General features: G+C 41.0%; 2 protein-coding genes across 5 annotated transcripts; one reads left to right on the forward strand and one right to left on the reverse strand.

Annotated features, from left to right (window-relative positions):
* Positions 1-94: 94 nt before the first annotated feature.
* Positions 95-12445, reverse strand: LOC139630534 (phosphatidate phosphatase LPIN2). 4 transcript variants are annotated; one of them, XM_071494088.1, is made up of 20 exons: positions 12388-12445; positions 8898-9098; positions 8703-8798; positions 8340-8605; positions 7535-7642; positions 7259-7367; positions 6281-7097; positions 6084-6177; positions 5610-5797; positions 5409-5502; positions 5225-5294; positions 4965-5057; positions 4664-4722; positions 3692-3842; positions 3428-3576; positions 3181-3267; positions 2582-2734; positions 2161-2275; positions 1678-1781; positions 95-1533 (listed from the first exon to the last, which is right to left on the reverse strand). In XM_071494088.1, the coding sequence occupies exons 2-20, from the start codon at positions 9087-9089 to the stop codon at positions 1383-1385; spliced, it is 3096 nt and encodes a 1031-aa protein (XP_071350189.1). In that variant the 5' UTR covers positions 9090-9098; positions 12388-12445; the 3' UTR covers positions 95-1382. The 4 variants fall into 4 exon arrangements, with proteins under 4 accessions (XP_071350189.1, XP_071350188.1, XP_071350187.1 ...); XM_071494087.1 differs by having other exon boundaries at positions 7259-7370; XM_071494086.1 differs by lacking the exon at positions 12388-12445 and adding an exon at positions 10097-10539.
* On the forward strand, positions 10678-19763 carry myl9b (myosin, light chain 9b, regulatory). The gene is made up of 5 exons (XM_071494100.1): positions 10678-10881; positions 14340-14427; positions 17643-17846; positions 18270-18431; positions 18519-19763. Exons 3-5 carry the CDS (start codon positions 17663-17665, stop codon positions 18692-18694), a joined length of 522 nt encoding a protein of 173 aa, XP_071350201.1. The 5' UTR covers positions 10678-10881; positions 14340-14427; positions 17643-17662; the 3' UTR covers positions 18695-19763.
* The last annotated feature ends 249 nt before the right edge of the window (positions 19764-20012 follow it).

A 20012-nucleotide genomic window follows, 5' to 3' on the forward strand; every position in this document is an offset into this window, starting at 1 on the left:
TAAACATAATGATGTAAGCAATTGGAAATGAACTAAATGACTAAATATTAAAGGAGTAATCACTCATTTCACATTAAAACTAGAGGAGAAAGAAAACAGGCATTGTTGCGTTTTAATTTCATTTATATTTCTATACATTTAGTTTCAAAAGTAAATGCTTCTCCATACAGTTGTATGATAAAATAATAAATATAACAGTGTCATTGCGGTATAAAGGCACAGCTCAGGCAAAATCTCCAACTGTTTACACATCTGGAGTAAATGTTAGTGTCAGTCTGATCCATCATCCCATCCATGTAGTGTACAAACATTTCTAAACTGAAGTACCTCAAAGGAAGACATGTGAAATGTGCTTTATGACATTTCACAATGATAATCCTATGCTCAGATCCACTTGATTTTGCAGGCCTCGTGTATTTAAACAAAATAACTCTCTTTCACTTTACAACCAGCTCTCTCATATTCTATAACACATAAGTTCTTGCGTACCATCCAGAGCTCCAAGGGGTTTTCTCTCCTCAGGCTAAAGTCATTTGAAAACACTTAATGCTCAACATTGATCTGGATAAACTCCAGCTATCTTGTACTTATTTAGGGTAAAACTCAAATCCAAAGACATTCTCTACTGTCAAAAACACACAGACATACAATCTAAATAATCTGCAACAAATAAAGGATAATAGGTTTGTCTTGCAGCTGCATGTGCCGGGGTATGTTTCAGTTGGTCACATCATGGTAATTAGGTAGACGCAGTGCACTCAAAATTTCCAGGTTAGTCACAGAAAGCAGGCAATTGTAGTTACACAGTTTTGGCATTTGCAGGAATTTAGCCATTACTTAATGATTTCTAATAAAGCTCAATTCCCTATTTCTGTACAGATATACTTTGGTCCATTCTTAGAGCTGAACAGTAACAGTGTTCGGGTTATCACGCCAATACACTGCTGAAATTCATATTCTGGAATGACTATGACACTGGGGCACACAATAATAAAAACTGAAACAGTCTGAAGGCATATTTGTCCATTTGTTCACTGTAATCTGTAGGCTGTAGTCAGTGTAAGGGCACTGAGATTAATGCATAATGATTTATGCACTTACTTTGAAATGCAGACTCATGCATGCATATTATGACTTAATTTGGCTCTGTCTTTGAGTGCAGTGTAAAAAGGGACAGGTGCCTCTTTATGTTCCAGTTTATCCAGTGGCTCATAACACAGGCTCAACAGTTGGCAGGTTTATCAAAGGCAGTGATCAGGCATGCTGGCAAAAAATCATTTGAAATGCCTTAGTGGGAAATGAGAGAAAGAGGAAGAATATGAGCTTATGTCCCTGCCTTACAGTTTGTGTGTATGTGCGTTTTAGTAGATGTGGGAGTGTGTCTACAGTAGTGCATCCAGGTCCAGTTCAGGCAGAGGCTCCTTCCAGTAGGAGAAACTGCTGTAGTCAGGACAGTCAAAAGCAGAGGACGCACTGCCCTCAGCACAGAGCACTGGGAAGAAATGTTCCACCAATTCACTCAGGTGGTTGTACCTGCAAAACACACACACACACACACACACACACACACACACAAATGTAACTGTACAAAACTGACTTAGAATGATCTGAACTAAAAGGTGGAAACGTGCATGTATTCCCTGTAATATCCATCTCCATGTTCTGTTGAACACTTACGAAGACTTGTTGCCTTTAGTCCTCTCCTGGATGAGCTCTCCTTTTGGATTGACAGTAAATATCCTGGTGTCAGGCACTCCAACCTGCTTATAGGCATAAGCATCCTGAAAAGGCGAGGGCACCAACATAATGCAGTTACAGAGAGGACCGTCACCTCTATCTATGTACACTAAAGAGACTGTTTGGCTATTACAGCACTAATCTGTAATCATAAATTGTTAGCCAGTGTTTACTTTATATCAATAAGCAAAACCCCAGACTTTACTTTAACATTTATCTCACTTCATTTCTTCCTGCTGGCATATATGCCAGGATGTGTACGATTAAACTTTTCCCTAAAATGCATGATCTCTTGTGATTTTATATAAACCCTTTTTCTTCTAGAGGCTAAAGTTGCCAAACACCAAACTACACAACTTGTTACCAGGAAAACCATGACTGAAAATATACTTGTTGCTGTAGGCTATTGCCAGCATTGCTTACATTGGTCCTGTTCCCAAAGGCTGCGTAGAAAGGCTGTCGCTTCGGGTTGAACAGGTCCCTGATGTCACCAAGACAGGCAATTTTAAACACCTCCGGCTTCTTCTCAATCACCTCTCTGCACAGGTTAGGATGGACAGTTAAAAGCCAAAAGGGTTATCCGTTCCAGTTGCGTCCTTGCACACGTTTAATACATTCTACTAGCTGAGTATTACCTACACCAACGTAGAAGATTGTCCACTGTTGAGCAGTATTGACTATTCTGTACATTGATTTTTAGTGTAAGGTTCATTAAATGAGATATTTGATGAGGAAGCAACAGCGGTAAAACCCTACATCCTGTTAATTACTGTGTAACAGAACACTCTATAACACCTTATTTGGACACTGGCTGTAAAGCAGATTAGTAGCAGGTGTTTGTTACCTGTGTAGTGCTGAAAAGAGGCTGCTGGGAGCCAGCAATACAGGGCCCTTAGGAAGGACAGTGCCTCTGTCATTGACCCATTGCAGGTAGTCCTTAGTGATGGCAGCCATACCTATAGCCCGTGCTGAACAATACAGGAACTTGTAGCCATTTCTGCAAGGAAAGGGACAACATTTTCATTTTAGTTCAACAAAATGTAATAAGATAAATGTGTTTTCCAGTTTTCCTGTATTTGAGATGACCCACAGCATTAAGCTCAACTTGTTCACAACTCATAGGCAGAGTATCCTGTTTCTCCAGATTTGTGTGACAAAAGATTAGCACTTCAAATGGAATTCAATCTTTTTTCAATTAGCTAAACAGCTGGACCCGTTTTAAAAGCGCAAACAGGGAAACATGTGGCAATGCAGATTAGACAGTCAGCTGCAACTAGAATGACATCAGTGTGAAATCAGCAGCAGGAGAGCTGACATCAGATCTCTTTTAGCAGTTTTTCTGTAAAATGAAATGGTAAAAAGGAAGAATAGAATAGAAAACCTGTTAAAGACAATGGAGGTTTTTTGCTCTGACAATATTATCAGGAACGTAATTTCACATACTGGTGTATTTTGTGGTAGAGTCTGGCGATGCCATTATGTGTCCAGTCTTTTCCTAACTGAGGTAGAATATGCCCCAGAGCATCAGACCTGCAAGAAACAGAAAGTATACCACTGTTTAACACTGTGACGATGTGCATTCACACTATGTTTCACAGCATATCATTTGTACTAAGCCAGGACTGTATGAATTGCTATGTTTTGGATCATCTACACACAATAGCTTGCAAGGAGACATGGTTGTTTTTACTTAGTGATGGTGCCGTCTATGTCTGAAATGATGACTCGGTCATCCCAATTCCACAGGTAGATGGCAGCCTCACAGCGACAGGTGCCTTGGTATTGTGTGGTCACACTGAACACCACCTTGTTGGCTCCGTCGCGGAGGTTTAAGTGCTCCTGGGTGTAGGATAGAGGAGAGTTCACTGCTTTGTAAACCTCTAAATATATTTGATGGCAAAAGAAAAGTTATTTTGTGTGGATGTATTAATGTGTTAGTGAATGCATCTTTTACTATCTGTTTTGAGGTCAGGCGTAGTGATTTGCGGTACATCTGGCTGATACACTGAGTGGCGCTGAGGGTTTCTGTTGATTGGCTGGAAGGGAGGATGGCTTTTCGGCCGAGCCCCGCTGCCTCATCACTGTCGATGTCATCCAGTGTGGCTCTGATAAAACAACACACGTAATTCAGACTGAATTATGTATCTTTTTTGAATTGTTAATTATTAATAACTCAGAAACACTGACAAATATAATTATTTAGTGATTTGTGCATGAAAATAAAAATACTCCATATGCCTATGTGCATCATTTATCAGCCAAGCTTTAATTTTGTCACATGTTGACATAGCTACTCATAGTTTATCATTACTACAATTAAGTAGACAACTGCATGTGTTATGACATTCGTTTCGGAGAATACAGTATTTATTGCGTAATGTGGTATAGATAAAGCTTTGGCGTACCCTGCAGGTGCAAAGGTAAACTACACAATGCTGATGATTATATTAATACAGAAAAATAATTGTCTTTTTCGATTTAAAAAATATAATAAGAATAATTTTTCCCTAGTTTATTAGTTTCGAGCCGTGGTGTCTATATGAGGTGGCTCTGTAGTATATAGACAATCCCTCGAAAAATAATATGCACCTCCTCAAACATGTAACTACATTGTTACAAAAACAAGCCATGAGCAGAGAGTGCAATAACTGTGGTTGGTGTATTAGGGCTGCTTTGTGTTTTTTTCCCTTACTGCAGAAGTGCTCATTTATGGGTATTATACTGTAGCAACCAAATAAAAATGTACAGGCAGTCCTAGTCTTTCTAGCAATCAGACTAAATGTACCTCTCTACTCAAACATTAGAAAGCAGAGGAACAGCTGTGGATCAGCAGGACCAGCTGAAACTGGTCCAACTGAAACAGAGCATACAAGGTTTTATAAGGTTTATTAACTTGTGTTCGATCATTTTCAGTGAGGTGACTTACTTTACTGTGGATGGAACACTGACCAGTGGCTCCTCCTGCTCCTCCTTTGAGTGTTTTTGCTAAAAAAAACAAGACATTTCATTATCATCAACATTTTAAGACCATACATAGACCAGTTGGTTCTGGGCTAATCCCTTAATCCCTTCCATCTCTACCAGCCTCATTCCTCTCAAAACCAGCCCTAGCTGACAAGGCCACTCCTTAAAAACCCTGTTAAACTCAAACATTGGATTGTTGTGTGTAATCATTTGTGCAGGTGTACTATCATAACTCAACAAATAACCATTTTCTACGTATCTACCTGGTTACTGTCCATGTCTCTTCTCCTCCATGAGAACCACCAGCGTCCAGACTTTTTGGGCATCTTGTCCTTCACCAGTCGCTCTATCGTACTCTACAAACAAAAAAAGAAGGTAATAATTACAATAATCTTGTCATCATAGTCACAGCCTAACTAAGGTGTTGTCTGACCTATGGTGTTAACTTGTAAATCAATAAAGAACTCTAATAACGCTTAATTAGTTAACATTATTGTGGTTTGGTTTAGAAACAATGAAATACCTTGGGAAGGTTTTTCTGGAAAGTTGTCATTGACAAGACCATTGGAGCAGCCACTGCCCAGTTATAATAGCTGGGAAAGATGAAAGACAGCCATGGACATAAACTCAATGACTTGATCCACTTCATGAGATACTGTTGTAAACGGTATTTTTTTGATACACGATTATTATTATTATTATCTTACTTGGAATTGATGCAGATGACAAGACTTGGATCCTCAATGATCCCTGGATTGTTGGCAAAATCCTGGTATGTCACAATGTGCTCCATAAACTTTTCTGGAGTAAGAGCAAAAGCAACATGGTGACCGATTTAACTCCACTAGAAAACTTTGCCCAGTCCCTCATGTACCAGCACATGTTGCAAAGACAGAAAACCCATTTACCTTTGGTGATTTGACTGGTGTCGCCCTCTTGTCCACAGAGGGACATGCTGACGTCCATGCTATAGGAGGTGGAATCTGACAGGTACTCTGTGCCACTGTCCATGGCCCCGCTGCCCACTGACTGAGGTGACTGACTCCCTGAGCATGAGCCCTGCTCTGCCCCCTGCTGGGAAGTTCCCTCTGTCTCACTGCGGGGACGCCAGACACACAAAGTCATTTCACTTCAAATATTCTCTGTCACAAAGAAATATTTCATAGAAACCACAGAAACAAGTACTGGGTTACTGGGCTGTTCCAACTGAAATCAATCACAATCGCCGACATAACTAAATATGTGCCTTTCAATTGATTTGTTTTCAGTTTTCAAAAACACACACATTTTAGTTTGTCTTTTTCACAATATGGTTTCAAAGTCATTAAAATTTAGCCCCTTATAGTGCATTTTGGGAAGAATATCCATATGTATTTTCTGACCTCTTGGGGAAGTAGAGTGCAGCCACTTCCGGGTCCAGCGAGGTCAGATCATCCAAGTAAATATCTGTTGGTCCTAGATGGTGATTGCGTTTACCTACAACACATAAAAGCAATTCGTGAACAGTGACTTAAACCATTTATATATCTTTTAGTGTAAAATGAGGCTGGAATTTTTTCTTTATTGAAAAAGCGACCACCTTTCTTCTTGCCCTGTTGTTCCACTTTGGTAGATGCTTCAGAAGAATTGGCTAACCCCTCTGCAGCTGTCCAGCCGGCCCCGGCATCTCCCACTTCAGCTTTTGGTGCAGTCCTGTTGGTCAGTGAGCCTTTGTTTGATCCGTCCATTACTCCAGGCCCACTGTCCTCTTCCCCTCCCTCAGCACAGGGATCTATCCCGCTGTCCCCCTCACTGACAGGGGCACTACTGGTCAAACCCTGCTCACTTTGCTCAGATGAAGCCCCCTGCTGTTGTAGATTTGATGATTCTGTACTACCTGGACTTGCGCCATCCTCACCATCTTTTCGTTCTTTCTGTTTGTTCACACTGACCACAGTGATTGTACTAACTGTTTCAGTCACAGTAAGAACACGCTCAACACTGACTGTGCTTTCTTTGCTATCGAGGGAATCAGTGCCATTAATTAGACTAGCAGAATGAGAGGATGACTCTCTGTTCTCCTCTTCCCTTAATGTGGACTCAAGTGTTTGTCTTGAGTCCACATCAGTTTTCACTGATGATGCACAAGACTTGAAGAGGTCACTGGGGGTAGAAGAGGCAATGTGAGAGTTTTTCTCATTGGATAAAGGGGTGGTTTGGATGCTGTGGCTACTTAGGTCTAGGGAGTGAGTCCTGGGTTGTGGTCTGACCACTGTTACACTGCCCACTCTGCCACAGCTGATCACAGGCTCCAAGCCCATATCAAAGGAGTCCTGTCTCTCAATGGTGCGGAAATGAGAACTGCCAGAAGGGGAGATGTGCTGTAACTCCACTGGTGTCCTCTCTGATTGACACAGCTGTGAGGGGGAGGGCAGAGAGAGTAATTTGAGGGAGTGTGTCAGCATGACAATGTCAAATCTACAGCAGTAATCTCAGCAGAGGCAGGCTGTAAAGGCACATCTACAGCCCTGAGTGTGTGTGTGTGTGTGTGTGTGTGTGTGTGTGTTTCTGTCCATACCATCGGAAAACCTCCCCAGTTCCACTGCATCTGAGGCCCAGAGGACTCTTGGGGTTTAACCAGCAGCTCAGAGTCGCTCTTAGGAGAGGATGGCCGACTGTAAAAGACGCTGCTGGGAAGGAGAGACATATACAGAAAACTATCAATTAATGTAAGGACAGTATAAGTTGGTCACTGTAAACACACTGATTTCCAACTGCTTGCAAGTGTAACGGCTCAGTACAAACAAATAAATACATGAATTCATTTATTGTTTTTAAGATGAACCTTCCTCACCTTTCTGAGGGTGACTGCTCTCCATCTGAGTGAGGGTGAGCATCTCTGGTCTGTGTGGCCCCCAACTCCTCGTTTGGCTCCTCAGACAGCGAGTAGTACACCGATTTACTTTTACACAAACAAGAAGATCTTTTTAAACTACTGTGTTAACCTTGAGCTACATCACAGTATGTAGCTCTATGCAGTTTTAAGCTGCTTTGTGCTGAATGTTTTGTTCTGGCAGGGGCTGTCCTTCACAGGCAGACATCTTTACTAAAATGTAACAATGTTAGCAAAAATAAAACCTATTATAAGTGTGCTGCTTTAAACACATCATCGCTATGTGCATTTGTAGAATAACTCAAGGCAGTAGGGAAAAAGACAACACAGCAGAATAAAATGATCACAAATTAGCGCCACCAATTACAAGCAGAATTTCTTTACTAACAAGATGTGCAAAGGTTGAGTCATGAGATAGAATACAGGACAAGATGATGACAGATGATGGAAAGAGGTCTGGTGTTAATTGGTGACTTTAGGCTAAAAGTGTCAGTGGTTGCTGATAGAAAAGTAGATGTTAAGAAAATGAGACAGAGGACATATGATAAGATTTACCACCTAGTTAAGTGAGAGTCCTTGAATACGTGGACGAAGCAGGGCTATCTTTCCAAAAGCATCTTTGGAGTTATTGAGATAAAATCCATCTCACTAACCATTTTCTTACAAGGTGTTTCCAAAATCAGAAAAACAAGAAGCTCTTTCCTGTTTGCAGAAGAATAAGAGTATAATTCAGTACACCCAAAAAATAAATAAATAAATAACTGACCTGAGATGTAATGGTGAGAGGATCTCCTCTTGAGCAGGACTCTGCTGTCCAACCTGACCACTTTCTCCTCTCTCCCCCTCCTTCTCCCTTTCTCTCTCATCTGACGAAGAGTTGTCGTCTCTCAGGTGAGTATCAGAGCGTATGCGTTTGCGACGGCGCTTCTTCCTGCGGGAGCCAGTGACAGAGGATCCTTCAAGAGTCTCCTCTATCTCCTCAGGGACCTCAAGAGGAATAGGGGAGGTGCACAGATGGGCTGGGACCTCGGACTGACGGGGATAAAAAGAAAAATGTATATAAATAATTTGAAGTTACAAATGAAATGTCAAAGATGTAACTAATGGCCATTTATGCTGGCCATCTTACCTCCATATTTCCATTTTCTTCCACAAAAAAAGCTTCTCCATTGTCCCCCAGCTTCATGTGCAGGTCAACTGATTCGCCATTTATCTCAATGTCCACCTAAAAACATAGCGATGAACGTATGTGTCTAAAAGCAAACAGGACATGAAGCAACAGAAGGAGTTAAAAATAAAATCAAAAGACAGAGAAAAGACTCACAATTTTCTCCTTGGAGCGCAGCACACCGAGCTTGCCAAAACGGACGTGAAAGGGGGAACACTGGAAAGACCCATCAGGCTGTCGAACCACAATGACATCGATCCCTCCGGTGAGAGTGGCGGGGTTAAGGCCACGGTACAGCTCCTTCACTGTCACAAACACAGTCTCCGCTAACTGGCCCACAATATTCATGGTTTGGGACTGAAAACAAAAAACAAGAAGCGGGAATGGTAAAGCCCAGTAACGTGACACAGAAAGTGTCTGCGTTCAGTGAACTGTTGTTTGACCCTTCATTCTTCATCTTTTCACAATGTCAGGAACACTCAATAATAATGTCATCCATTTATAATGATATAAAAGCCACAATTGAAGATTTATAACTTCTCATTACAGGGGTCATACAATTAACAAAACTAAATGATATTCAAGAAATCATACCAAGCATGTACTAAATTGAGTATACATTAAAATGCTTAACATAGCACATTTACAAACCAGAGTTCCTGTTTTATAAGATTCACATATCACAAGATTTTTAGGCAAAGGAACTTCAAACTTTCCTACTTGGGTTAGCTCTCCACAGAAGGGCAGCTCCTGAATGACTGCAAACTGGGTTACTTCTGATGTTTTGACTAAACAATATTGACCTTTGGAATCTGACCTCAATCATGAATAATGGGCTAAAGGTCACCGGCTGGGAGGAAGGTGAGATCTAATGAAGAAACTTATCCAGAGGTTTGTCTCAGACAACAAGAACCACTGAAGTTACGCAACAAGTGGCTTCAGCGAGTCAAGAAGTCAAGAAACTTTGCCAAAGGCTACAAGAAAACATTACGTGTCTGAGTTTGAACCTGCATTAACATGGCCAGACCGTCCTTCAGAAACAAGTGCGTTACCTCAGGTGGCCTTACGATCCCCTAGACAGCGCCTCTTTAAAGAAATACTATCATAGCCTACTACCTTGCCATACTATTTTTAAATTAGAAAATGAATCTCTGAAGTGAATATTTTGATACTGCAACAAACAAAAGGCATAAACTTGAGGCCAGAGGAGGTAACTTCCACTGTCATTTTGGTGGTTTCATGCTTAAAAAGCTGATAATACACCTAACAGTGATGTATCATGTAACACACACCTATACAATGAATGAAACCTGTCTAAAGCAACATGTGTCCTCATTACCAATGTCATGTCTTACCCACAGAGAAGGATGCAGGTGCCCCTTCCCAACCAGGCTGTGTTCCCTTGACCTCCCCTCTGCCATACGCCACCACTAGAAAGGCTTTTCCCACCACAGGAACTCAGGAAGAGTCTCAAGAAACTTTACCTCCATTTCCACCTCAGGAACCTGTCAGCCCCCTTCACCATAATGCTTGGCTGCCCCTCAAGGCTCAAGCTACTTAACCCCACCCCCACATCTGTCCATGGCTGTAGAGCTATATTTTGTTAGCTTTGGCCAAGAAATTGAGATGTAGCTACAAAAGTTTGTAGAGTCGATTATCCTAGCTGCTAAGCTACATCAGATCAGTGGTTATCAGAGATGACAGCGCTCTAGTCCTCTCTGCTCCGAGCTAGGATGCGAAATATAGCAATCTATGAGAGAGTCCTAGTATATTCAGTCACACACTAATGCTTCCTCTATCTCACACTATACATGCACTCCCTCCTGTCACACTGAATTCATACTTCCCCACTTGCACTGCACATGACAGCCAGACCAGCAGTTTCTGAAAGGCTTGGACAGGCTATTCAAACGCGTTCGGCATGAAAACACACACACACACACACAAACTGATCCACCACACTCTTTCTGGGCTTGACCACAGCTCTCTGGGCCATCAAAGATGAGGGGACACTCCAGCAGTAATGCTCTGTCCCCACTGAAAAATCCTTCATAGGCCTAGCTAACTTAAAAATAGTGACTTGCAGATTTTGATGGATATCACTGCCTGTGCTACCTATGGAAGAGGACACGACAGAAAGGTAGGCCTAAGTGGAAAAACAATGTCTCACAAAGAGAGAAGTCATTAGAGTTGGTGTCGCTATTCTGCCTTGCTACGTAGTTAAAAAAAGAAGAAAAAAAATGTTCAGTCTGGTCTATTATGTAACTGATCCAACAGTGCAAATGTAAAGTATATATGTAGCTAAACGCTTTTAGATGTATATTACCGCTTTCTAATTGTATATGATTCAGAGCGACGCTTCACTGAAACTGCCAGGTCAGCTGTATTTAGAAAGCAGGAAGAATAGAAGCTCAGAGTGAACAATGGTATGGAAAATGTAGGGCAGTAAAGGGTGGACAGAGTGGAAACTGTGAACGTATTAAACACATTCCTATACTTATCCCAACAGTGTAAATAATTAAATAATAAAGTTTCACAGGCTTAAGTTCATTTCTCCTCACTGTAGAATTCAAACTGATGTCGTCTACACCGGGGCTGCAACTGACAATTATTTTCATCATGTATCAATCTGTAGATTAGTTTTTTGTGATTGATAAACCAATTAAGTGTCAAACAATACATTAAAATTGCCATCACAAGCTCTGAAAGCCCAGCGTGAAATCTTCAGAAGAATATTCAGTTTAAAATGATATAACATCTTTAATGAGGTGCTGAACAGTGAATAAAATGTGTTACTTATAAACCAATCAATGTAATTTCATCAGAAGTTGACACACTAAGCCACATGTGCACTGTGAACACCAGTGTCTCAGTGTTCAGAGCCAGCCCGGTGTGTGGAGGAGGTTGTCTACTGACCTTTGCCTCCAGAGTGACACAGACGCAGAGGTTACCTCACTCTAATGTAATCTGTTCTGTGTATCTGTCATCTCCTACTCAACACTGTTGGGGGGGAAAGTCTCTCACTTAAGATTTGGTGATTACGTAATATCTGTCACCATCACTGACTCAGACAGTACTGAGAAACTCGCCCCCCCAGGGTGCAGGACTAATTTAGTCAGGGTTTTGTAGAGACTTGAATGAGAGACACGGGGTATTTTCAAAAACGGAGCGAACAGACACTCAGTTTTACTCAGAGGAAACTACCTACGTGTCGATACGTATTAACACATGTAAACACTAGACAGTACAAACTCTAATAACTTCCGCACCTGCTGTTACGCCAACTGTTCATTGTTTGCAGTGTTAGTCACTGAAACTAGTGCTTTTAACTTAAACAAGCAGTTTGCTGTAGTGCCACCAAAACCTCTAAAAGCTAGTGAGATATCCCTTTTTACGCAAGAGAGCCACCTTCACTGTTCAGAGCTTCATTAAGAATCTGCTTTGTTTGACAGGGAACTCAACCTGGAAACATCTTTACGACTTGTCTAAAAAAAACGACGCTTGGAGTTACAGCAAGTGAAAATAATCTTATACATTTACACAACCCTGCTAACTCTGACTACTTAACAAGTTCATGACTGCTGAATATGTTTCAGACACTTTATTTTCCCATGTTGGTGGTGAGGAGGTGAAGAAAGCAGCTTACCTTTCGGACAGCTTTTCAGACTAAGGAAACAACCTTCCCGGACGCTTCCTAGTATACTGCGCCTGCGCAGAACACACGTCAATCACTCCAATAGCCAACGAAAACTGACAAAGAACAATTGACCCGCCTCTAGCTTTAATTTGTAAACAAAACGTAAAAAGATGCTTAAATTCTTTAATTTCTTTGTTACTTTATATAAAATAAGAAATAAACACATAATAATATATTGTACAAGATTATTAGCTTATTGTAATGTACTGGCACATGTAGATTTGGGCTGTTGATTGGCACTGTCTCTCAGAAAAGAGCCTCTTAGTTAAACTAAAGCTAAAACCAATCAAAACCTCGGCACGGATATGTAATGTTTAAACCCAAGTGTCTTATACAAACAGCAAAACACAACACAAAACCCACAAGAATTTAAATGCAATGAGACAATGTTAATGACATCCAGATAAGCTGATTTGATATATTGTTACAGAGATGAAATAACACAGGCATTAATATCTCGCTATCCTGCTACAGTTAAATTAAATTATATTCTAAAGAGGGTGAAATATTTGGTCATGGTCATTGGCAAGGCTATTAGCCACCGTGAGACATTTTTCTGTTTGAGCATATGATGAACTGCATGACCATATATGTGCCTCAAAGGTCCATGTGTATACAGTCTGACTGAACAATGTCATAGCCCTCCCACATTATTTTTGTCTTTATCATCATTCATTTCAGGGTTTTCAGTGTTTCAGATATGATAACTAGTTAGGCCCAGTGGAGGGCATCACTGCACCTGCACAGAGACACATTAAACAGAGACGCCTCCTTTTGGTGCTTGAATGCTTCCATTCATGCTTTGTATCTATTTTCTTTTTCATAATTTAATCCCAATTGAAGAAAGAATCTCCTTTTATTATTCTGAATACTTACTAAAAATATGAATATGCTGCATTCCTCAAATACATAAAAACAGACAATGCACAGTTTTAAAGATAGAATAAATATATTTTTTCAGATATTTATAGAATACTCACTCAATATAAAGAATAACAGATCAAGACATAAACATGCAGATCTATAAGAAATGTAATCTGTAAATCAAGTCATAAATATGCACTGGTAACTTTTATCAGAGAACTTCATCATTATCATTACAGCAGCACTGAAAACACAAAATGGTCATTTTGCATATTCAATGTCTTATACCCTTATAATGGACAAGTGCAAACAGGGATAGGGTTGCCAAAAAAAAAAAAAAAGTATTATTATTATTATTATCCAACCCAAAAAACACACACACCTTCAACTTCAACATACATTACACACTGCCCAGTTAAGGAAGTTCATATATTTCGCTAAAACAGCATGTATTGAATAACTTGCTAATGTCTTGGCAGAAAAACTGGCTATTTTCCTCAAAGTGAAAAACAGCTTTGTCAGAGTAAGCTGCCAAAACAGCAAACACTTTTTTATGGCTCGTAGGTATCCCCAGTAGAAAAAGTGTGAGCAACCACAAAACAGATGTTGGTTCCATGATATAATTTAAGGTGTTCCCTCCACACCCAGGCCTCAGTGATGGTCAGACAGACTGCCTATTTAAGGAAGCCCATAGTCTTACAACAGAAACACTGCCTCTCATAACTGCTCTGCATCTGCTCACAACTCTCTCCCCCATGTTTGCACACTCCACCATACAGAGCCTCCTCGAAATGTTTTGGCCCTTTTCTCTAAATAAGGCAGCCTTATCGTAGTTCCTGTCATTTCTGCCTTTTCCCCAAACATCCCGAGCAGCGTCTGTGGCAGTAGCAAGCTGCAGCCTGTGCATTCTTTTGCCTTGTATGGAGAAATGGCCTGGCCTGGGATGTCTTTGTATGGGGCTTGCTGGCCTCTCCATTGGCCGGGGCAGAAAGGGGAGGTACCCACCGGGATACTGATTCTTTAAACAAACTTTTCAGTGGGACTGCCTGCTTCCCTTCCTCTGCTGTGTCGGACCCAGACGAAAGGAGTTTGAAGGACTCCCATATACTTCTACCTGAAGCCAAGGTGAGAAAGAAAGCTGTTTTTACCACTGGGTTTCATAAATACATTTTACAAGCTTATGTTTGATGTCTTTTCAGAGTGCTGAAAGTGTGAGGTCTCTGAGTTCAGTGGTACAATGCTCAACTGTCAGTGCTGAGTGAAGGGAAGGATAGAATTACAGAGGGCTTGTGAAGTGGATCTTTGATTAATGGTATCAGATAAGCTACAATGGAGCTTTTTCATCTGTTGATCAAGGTGAATAGAGTCCTGTAGACGACGTCCGCACCTTAAACCCGTGTATATGTTTGTATATACAGTATAGATGTTCTGTATGCTTGTGTGTTTACTCCCATCTCATCATTATGGTACATTAAACAGAGGAATTTCTAAATGCAGCTGACCCATTTAGATCCGGCTCACTCACATTCTCTTAAACACACACATCATTACTCATACACACCTCTCATGTCTTTTTATAGGCGATGAGAGCTTAACTTCCACCTCACTTCACTCTGTTTGTTTCTGGAATTCCTGAACCGTAGGCCGTATTAGTCTTCACCTCAGTAGTGCCAACCTACATGACCTAAAGTAAGGGTGAGGGATGACAGTCTGTTTGGTGATACCAAAATGTGTGCGTGTGTGCATGAGTGTGAGTGTGTGTGTGTGTGTGTGTGTGTGCCTGCTTGCTGGACAGAGGAACAGAGGAGCTTTGTCATCCCAAAGAAGGACACACAGAGGAACTGTGGTGACCAGAGAACAAATACCATTGTCAGTACAGGCCAAGCTGAGGCACGTCAGCCAAATGCTTATGTTGCTGAGATCAAAAGTAGTTGTTCTCTGCCTATTTGTGAATCATTGTTGATTCACTCTGTGCAGAAAGCAGGAGATTTGAGCTGCTGCTACAGCACCAGATTCAGTAGCACTTTTCTTGCATCTTTAAAGATGTAAGTGAAAGTGAAATAATTGCACTAGTCATAGAATCTGTTAGAAACCCGGCGTATTGATTGCTTGAAACTAAACTATGGATGTGGAGTTAAACTCCCATCAGCCTCTCTCAGGAGACAATACCCTACTGTATCACTGGAGCCAAACTAGAATGCGTAATAGAGATAACTGAATTCCAGCATCTCAAATTGGACTGTTTACACTGAAACCACTTCATTAAAGTCCACACACATCTTCTTACACCCTAACAATTGTGGGATAAATTTCTGCAAGTGTCTGCAGAATGAAAAGGTGGTGTGTTGTGAGAAGGCTTAACCGTCTATGCGGGAGAGAGAAGCCCTAATCAGATTGAGGAATTCCTCTGTTCCTGAAACCTTGAATTGGAGCTTGAGGCCGTTTTGTTTCCAGCTTCCTCAGTGACTGTGAGATGGAGAATAGAAAGGCTGAGAGCCAGCAGCACACACCTTCCAGCTTTCTTCATTTTTCTGGCACATGAAGAGACAGAAGCAGCCAAACAGTAGTGAAATTAAAGGAAAGACTAATCCAACATGTGTCTGTACTGAGAGAGAGGAGCGAGAGAAAGCAAGTGTGTGTGTGTGTGTGTGTGTGTGTGTGTGTGTGTGTGTGTGTGTGTTATTGCAAGCAAATTACAGAAATGCCTCATTTACTCATGGTACATGAATTCCCTTCCTGTAACCTTTATACTGAGAACCAAAACATACAGATCCATTTTTGGGTTTAAGCTTCACTTGACAATTTGATTATTCATTAACATTATGAACTCTGGACAGAGCCTAGGCTGGTTACACTGCTTTGCATTGACTACAGAAATTAAAATGCTGCCTCAGTTGTGTAGATATCCCAGAGAGAAACTTGATACTGAACACACAGAGATAAAGGAGCAAGTAGATAGGCAAACCTGCTTTAACTCTGCCTTCAGCAGCTTTTCTGTGAGGCCTTTGTGAATCAGACAGGCAACAGAGAGAGACTCAGAAATTTAGGACTAATGCTCTGTGTTAAATATGATGACAGACAAGTCCCTTGGAGACACTGGTTTGGTGAATATAGGACAGCAACAAGCTATTTATAAAATTGTTGGAGTGCACTTCTATGTAGCCATTACTGTGACGTGTTAAGAGATGAACAGGTTATAAAGAATGGTGCCAAATAAAAATTCTGTCACAGCCTGTTAACAGCAAAATATCCTGCATATACTATACAGCATATTTTGTTTGCACTGTAGTATAAGTGGTAAATATACAGACAGTAAATACAGAAACATTTATTCTTATTGACAGATATAGTTAATGAGGAATTAAGAAAAGATATTTCTATATATTTATATTCTTCTAAATAGTTTTAGTCTGTAGTACCTGAAGCAGCTATGAGGAGAAGATATTTACAGATCATCACATTTCTAATTAACTGAGCCTTTAATTTACCAAAATAAATGTCTTATCCTTAATAAATCCTGCATTTATCTAAGTACATTTCAGTTGATGTAGTCTTTAAATGCTAAAATCTTAAAGGAAGTGAGTTGTCTAAACATATCTAAACACTTCGGGATCATTTCAGCTCTCCAGTATGTTAGACTAAAGATAGAACATTTGTTTGCACTGGAAACATTATATCCCCCTGATGTCTAATTATGCAGACCAAATGAAATAAGTACATATATATTTACTTCCCAAAACTTCCCAAAACACCTGGACAGCAGTCTAGTTACACCTGAGAAATGATCTAATTGTGAGTTGGTTCACATCGGTGCATGATGTCATGCTTCTATGTGACTCACCAGCCGCATTTACCTGCTCCCTCCCCCTGCCTGTCCAACCTCTCCTCTGTCTGCTGTTGCCCGCTGGGTATAACACAATCCAAGAGTCACAGACACACACGCATCAAAAATCCTCGTAGACCTGAATGTGAGTGACAGGTCTAATTCTGGAAGGATCTGAAGTCAGCTGCAGTGTGCACCGTGGAGACATGTCGTTTTCACACCCGTCACTGCACCTGGCATTTAGGGAGAATGTGACTCTCCCTAGAGGAAGTGAGAGAAGAAGATTCTCCAGCTTGGGGCAAAGAAGAATACAAAAGGAGCCACATGCGGTGCTCTAATTTTTAGCACTGTAATGCAAAATGTGAATTCAATTTACTCCTCTTTTCAAATGGATGCTGAAATCCCTTCTCATGTCGCATTGTGTTTGCAAGGAACATACCCAGGCCATGCTATCCTCAGCACTACAGCATTAGCACAATCTGATAACCTATGAATCATGGCTTTTGAATGTGCGCAGGCCCAGATCCAGCCGCCACCATGTCGAGCAAACGTGCCAAGGGAAAGACCACCAAGAAGCGCCCTCAGAGGGCCACCTCCAACGTGTTTGCCATGTTCGACCAGTCTCAGATCCAGGAATTCAAAGAGGCGTTCAACATGATCGACCAGAACAGGGACGGTTTCATTGACAAGGAGGATCTGCATGACATGCTGGCCTCTCTGGGTAAACAGCTTTGTTCTCACACTTAGTTTTTATGGCTTGAAGTGTAATTCTGAGGATCAAAACCAGAGAAGTGCTGCTCCTTTTTAATGGGCAAATCCATCAATTCTACACATAAAATTTAGTGGAGAATCTGACAAGATGTGCTATAGAGTTGCATTGTGGGAAATGTAGTATCTGCTGTTTCAAGTTTGATCATTTGTTTTAAAAATGGTCTCTTCCATGTTTTCTAATTTTGTGCAATGCTAAATCGCTGGAATACCTCTTTAATGTTATTTTCAGTGATAAGACTGATAGTGTTTCTATGACAGGCTGTAGTGAGTCAACTGAACAAGCATACTGACTGTAACTGCATAAAGAACCACTGACTGGTGTTGCATAGTCCCAAGAAAAAGCAGATACATGTAACAGTGTGTTCATCCTCAGGTAAGAACCCCTCTGATGAATACCTGGAGGGGATGATGAGCGAAGCACCAGGGCCCATCAACTTCACCATGTTCCTCACCATGTTTGGAGAGAGGCTCAACGGAACGGACCCCGAGGATGTCATCCGCAACGCCTTTGCCTGCTTCGATGAGGAGGGATCCGGTGAGTCACTATAAGCAAAACATTGTATACACAGATCATGGCGCCGTCAGCGTTCGGAAACCTCATGGAGGTCATTTGCGTCTGTAGGTGTGATCCACGAGGACCATCTGAGAGAGCTGCTGACCACCATGGGCGACCGCTTCACAGATGAAGAAGTGGACGAGCTGTTCCGCGAGGCGCCCATCGACAAGAAGGGCAACTTCAACTACGCGGAGTTCACCCGCATCCTCAAACACGGCGCCAAAGACAAGGATGATGAGTAGAGGGCAGAAACAACTGCCCCGGGCCCCCGCACACAGAATCCACCACAAATCAATCCCTAGGTCCTGCCTTTGTGGACCTTGTAGGTTTGAAAGAAATTGAATAGGAATTGAGTAGGGGTGCATGTAGGAATACTGCGTAACAATGTCTTTTACAAATGGAGAGTAAATTGTGTTGCAATTATTTAGATCTACATGTTTATCAAAGGCAGAGTCTTGGGATTTAAATATTTTGCAAAATACTACAGTTTTTTTATCATCATTGAAGGTTTATATGGATGAAGAGAGGTGTATCAGTATCCGCATCTCATAGCTACAAGTCCACTGCAGCTTCATCCTCTTTGACTGCAGTTGTTCTGATCTTTATAGGGAACCTGGTTGGACTGTTGAGATGCATTTAACACCAGCATGTGTGCGGGGGGTGTTTGGACTGCCAGATTCAGTGCTGCATACAGTACCAGCCATGTTTACCTCTTCCTGCCAATTAGCTACCACACCTGCACAAGCACTGCAACAAGTCTCCTTTGTCCTTTGTCCTTTGTGTCCCTGTATGTTGGAAAATGGATAAAGAAATTGATCATGTTTGTGTTTATTACTTTTTGACAATCCAAAGTGGTGAGTGCCTCTTGATGAAATGGTTACTAGAACCTTTAGTCTTCCTCCCATCCGCTGGTTGTGTGTAATTGTTGAAGGATCAGGTATGTCTGTCTTGTTGAAGGAATTCAGTCTTGAAATTGCTCAGGCAAATAAAGTAAGTTTATTCATGCCGTTGACCGTAAAACAAGTGGATGTGTGTTTGGAGTGTTTTTGAGTCGCTGTACTATGTCTATGTCAGACCACTGAAATATTCTGTCTGTCAAACAAAGTGTATGTTAGTCATTGGCTTAAAACACCACCCGTCAAAATTTTAGCCCTTTGTCCTACAAAGCTGTATACTGTACCTTACATTACCGCCTAACACCTGAATACCTGAGATTTCACTGACATGAATTGAACCTAAGCCCTGTTTAAAAGATAAGCATTTGTTTTTATTCATTTGAAAGAATAATAAAAACTAAATGTTTCACAGTAATGTGTGCACAGTATCTAGTAAATGGGCTAAAATCAGCAACTGTAGGTAAATAAAATGTTCTGTGTCTCACAGAATGAACTAACTTTTATAATACATAGTTAAACATAAAAAAAGTAGTTACCTGATCTTTTCAAAGAAACATCAGGTACATTTAAGTATGAAAGTACTTCATTTACAGTAAATTTTAAGCCCCTGAAAACCTGGTTTCAAATCTTAGACGTTTTTCTTTAACAATAATAATTCACAACT

The sequence above is a fragment of the Trachinotus anak genome, unplaced genomic scaffold, assembly GCF_046630095.1.
Source record: "Trachinotus anak isolate AG129_WGS33_773 ecotype Australia unplaced genomic scaffold, CSIRO_AGI_Tana_v1 ptg000013l, whole genome shotgun sequence".
Classification (NCBI taxonomy): domain Eukaryota; kingdom Metazoa; phylum Chordata; class Actinopteri; order Carangiformes; family Carangidae; genus Trachinotus; species Trachinotus anak.

Excerpts from the sequence above, each read along its gene's own strand:
- LOC139630534 (XM_071494085.1), bottom strand. The coding sequence starts at position 10,162 with ATGGCAGAGGGGAGGTCAAGGGAACACAGCCTGGTTGGGAAGGGGCAC. Across the intron at positions 7,643-8,339 it reads CTCTCACCATTACATCTCAG|TAAATCGGTGTACTACTCGC; the intron begins GTCAGTTATTTA and ends TTTGTGTAAAAG. Across the intron at positions 3,577-3,691 it reads GCCTGACCTCAAAACAGATA|GAGCACTTAAACCTCCGCGA; the intron begins GTAAAAGATGCA and ends TCCTACACCCAG.
- myl9b (XM_071494100.1), top strand. The coding sequence starts at position 17,663 with ATGTCGAGCAAACGTGCCAAGGGAAAGACCACCAAGAAGCGCCCTCAG. Across the intron at positions 17,847-18,269 it reads TGACATGCTGGCCTCTCTGG|GTAAGAACCCCTCTGATGAA; the intron begins GTAAACAGCTTT and ends GTTCATCCTCAG. Across the intron at positions 18,432-18,518 it reads CTTCGATGAGGAGGGATCCG|GTGTGATCCACGAGGACCAT; the intron begins GTGAGTCACTAT and ends TTGCGTCTGTAG.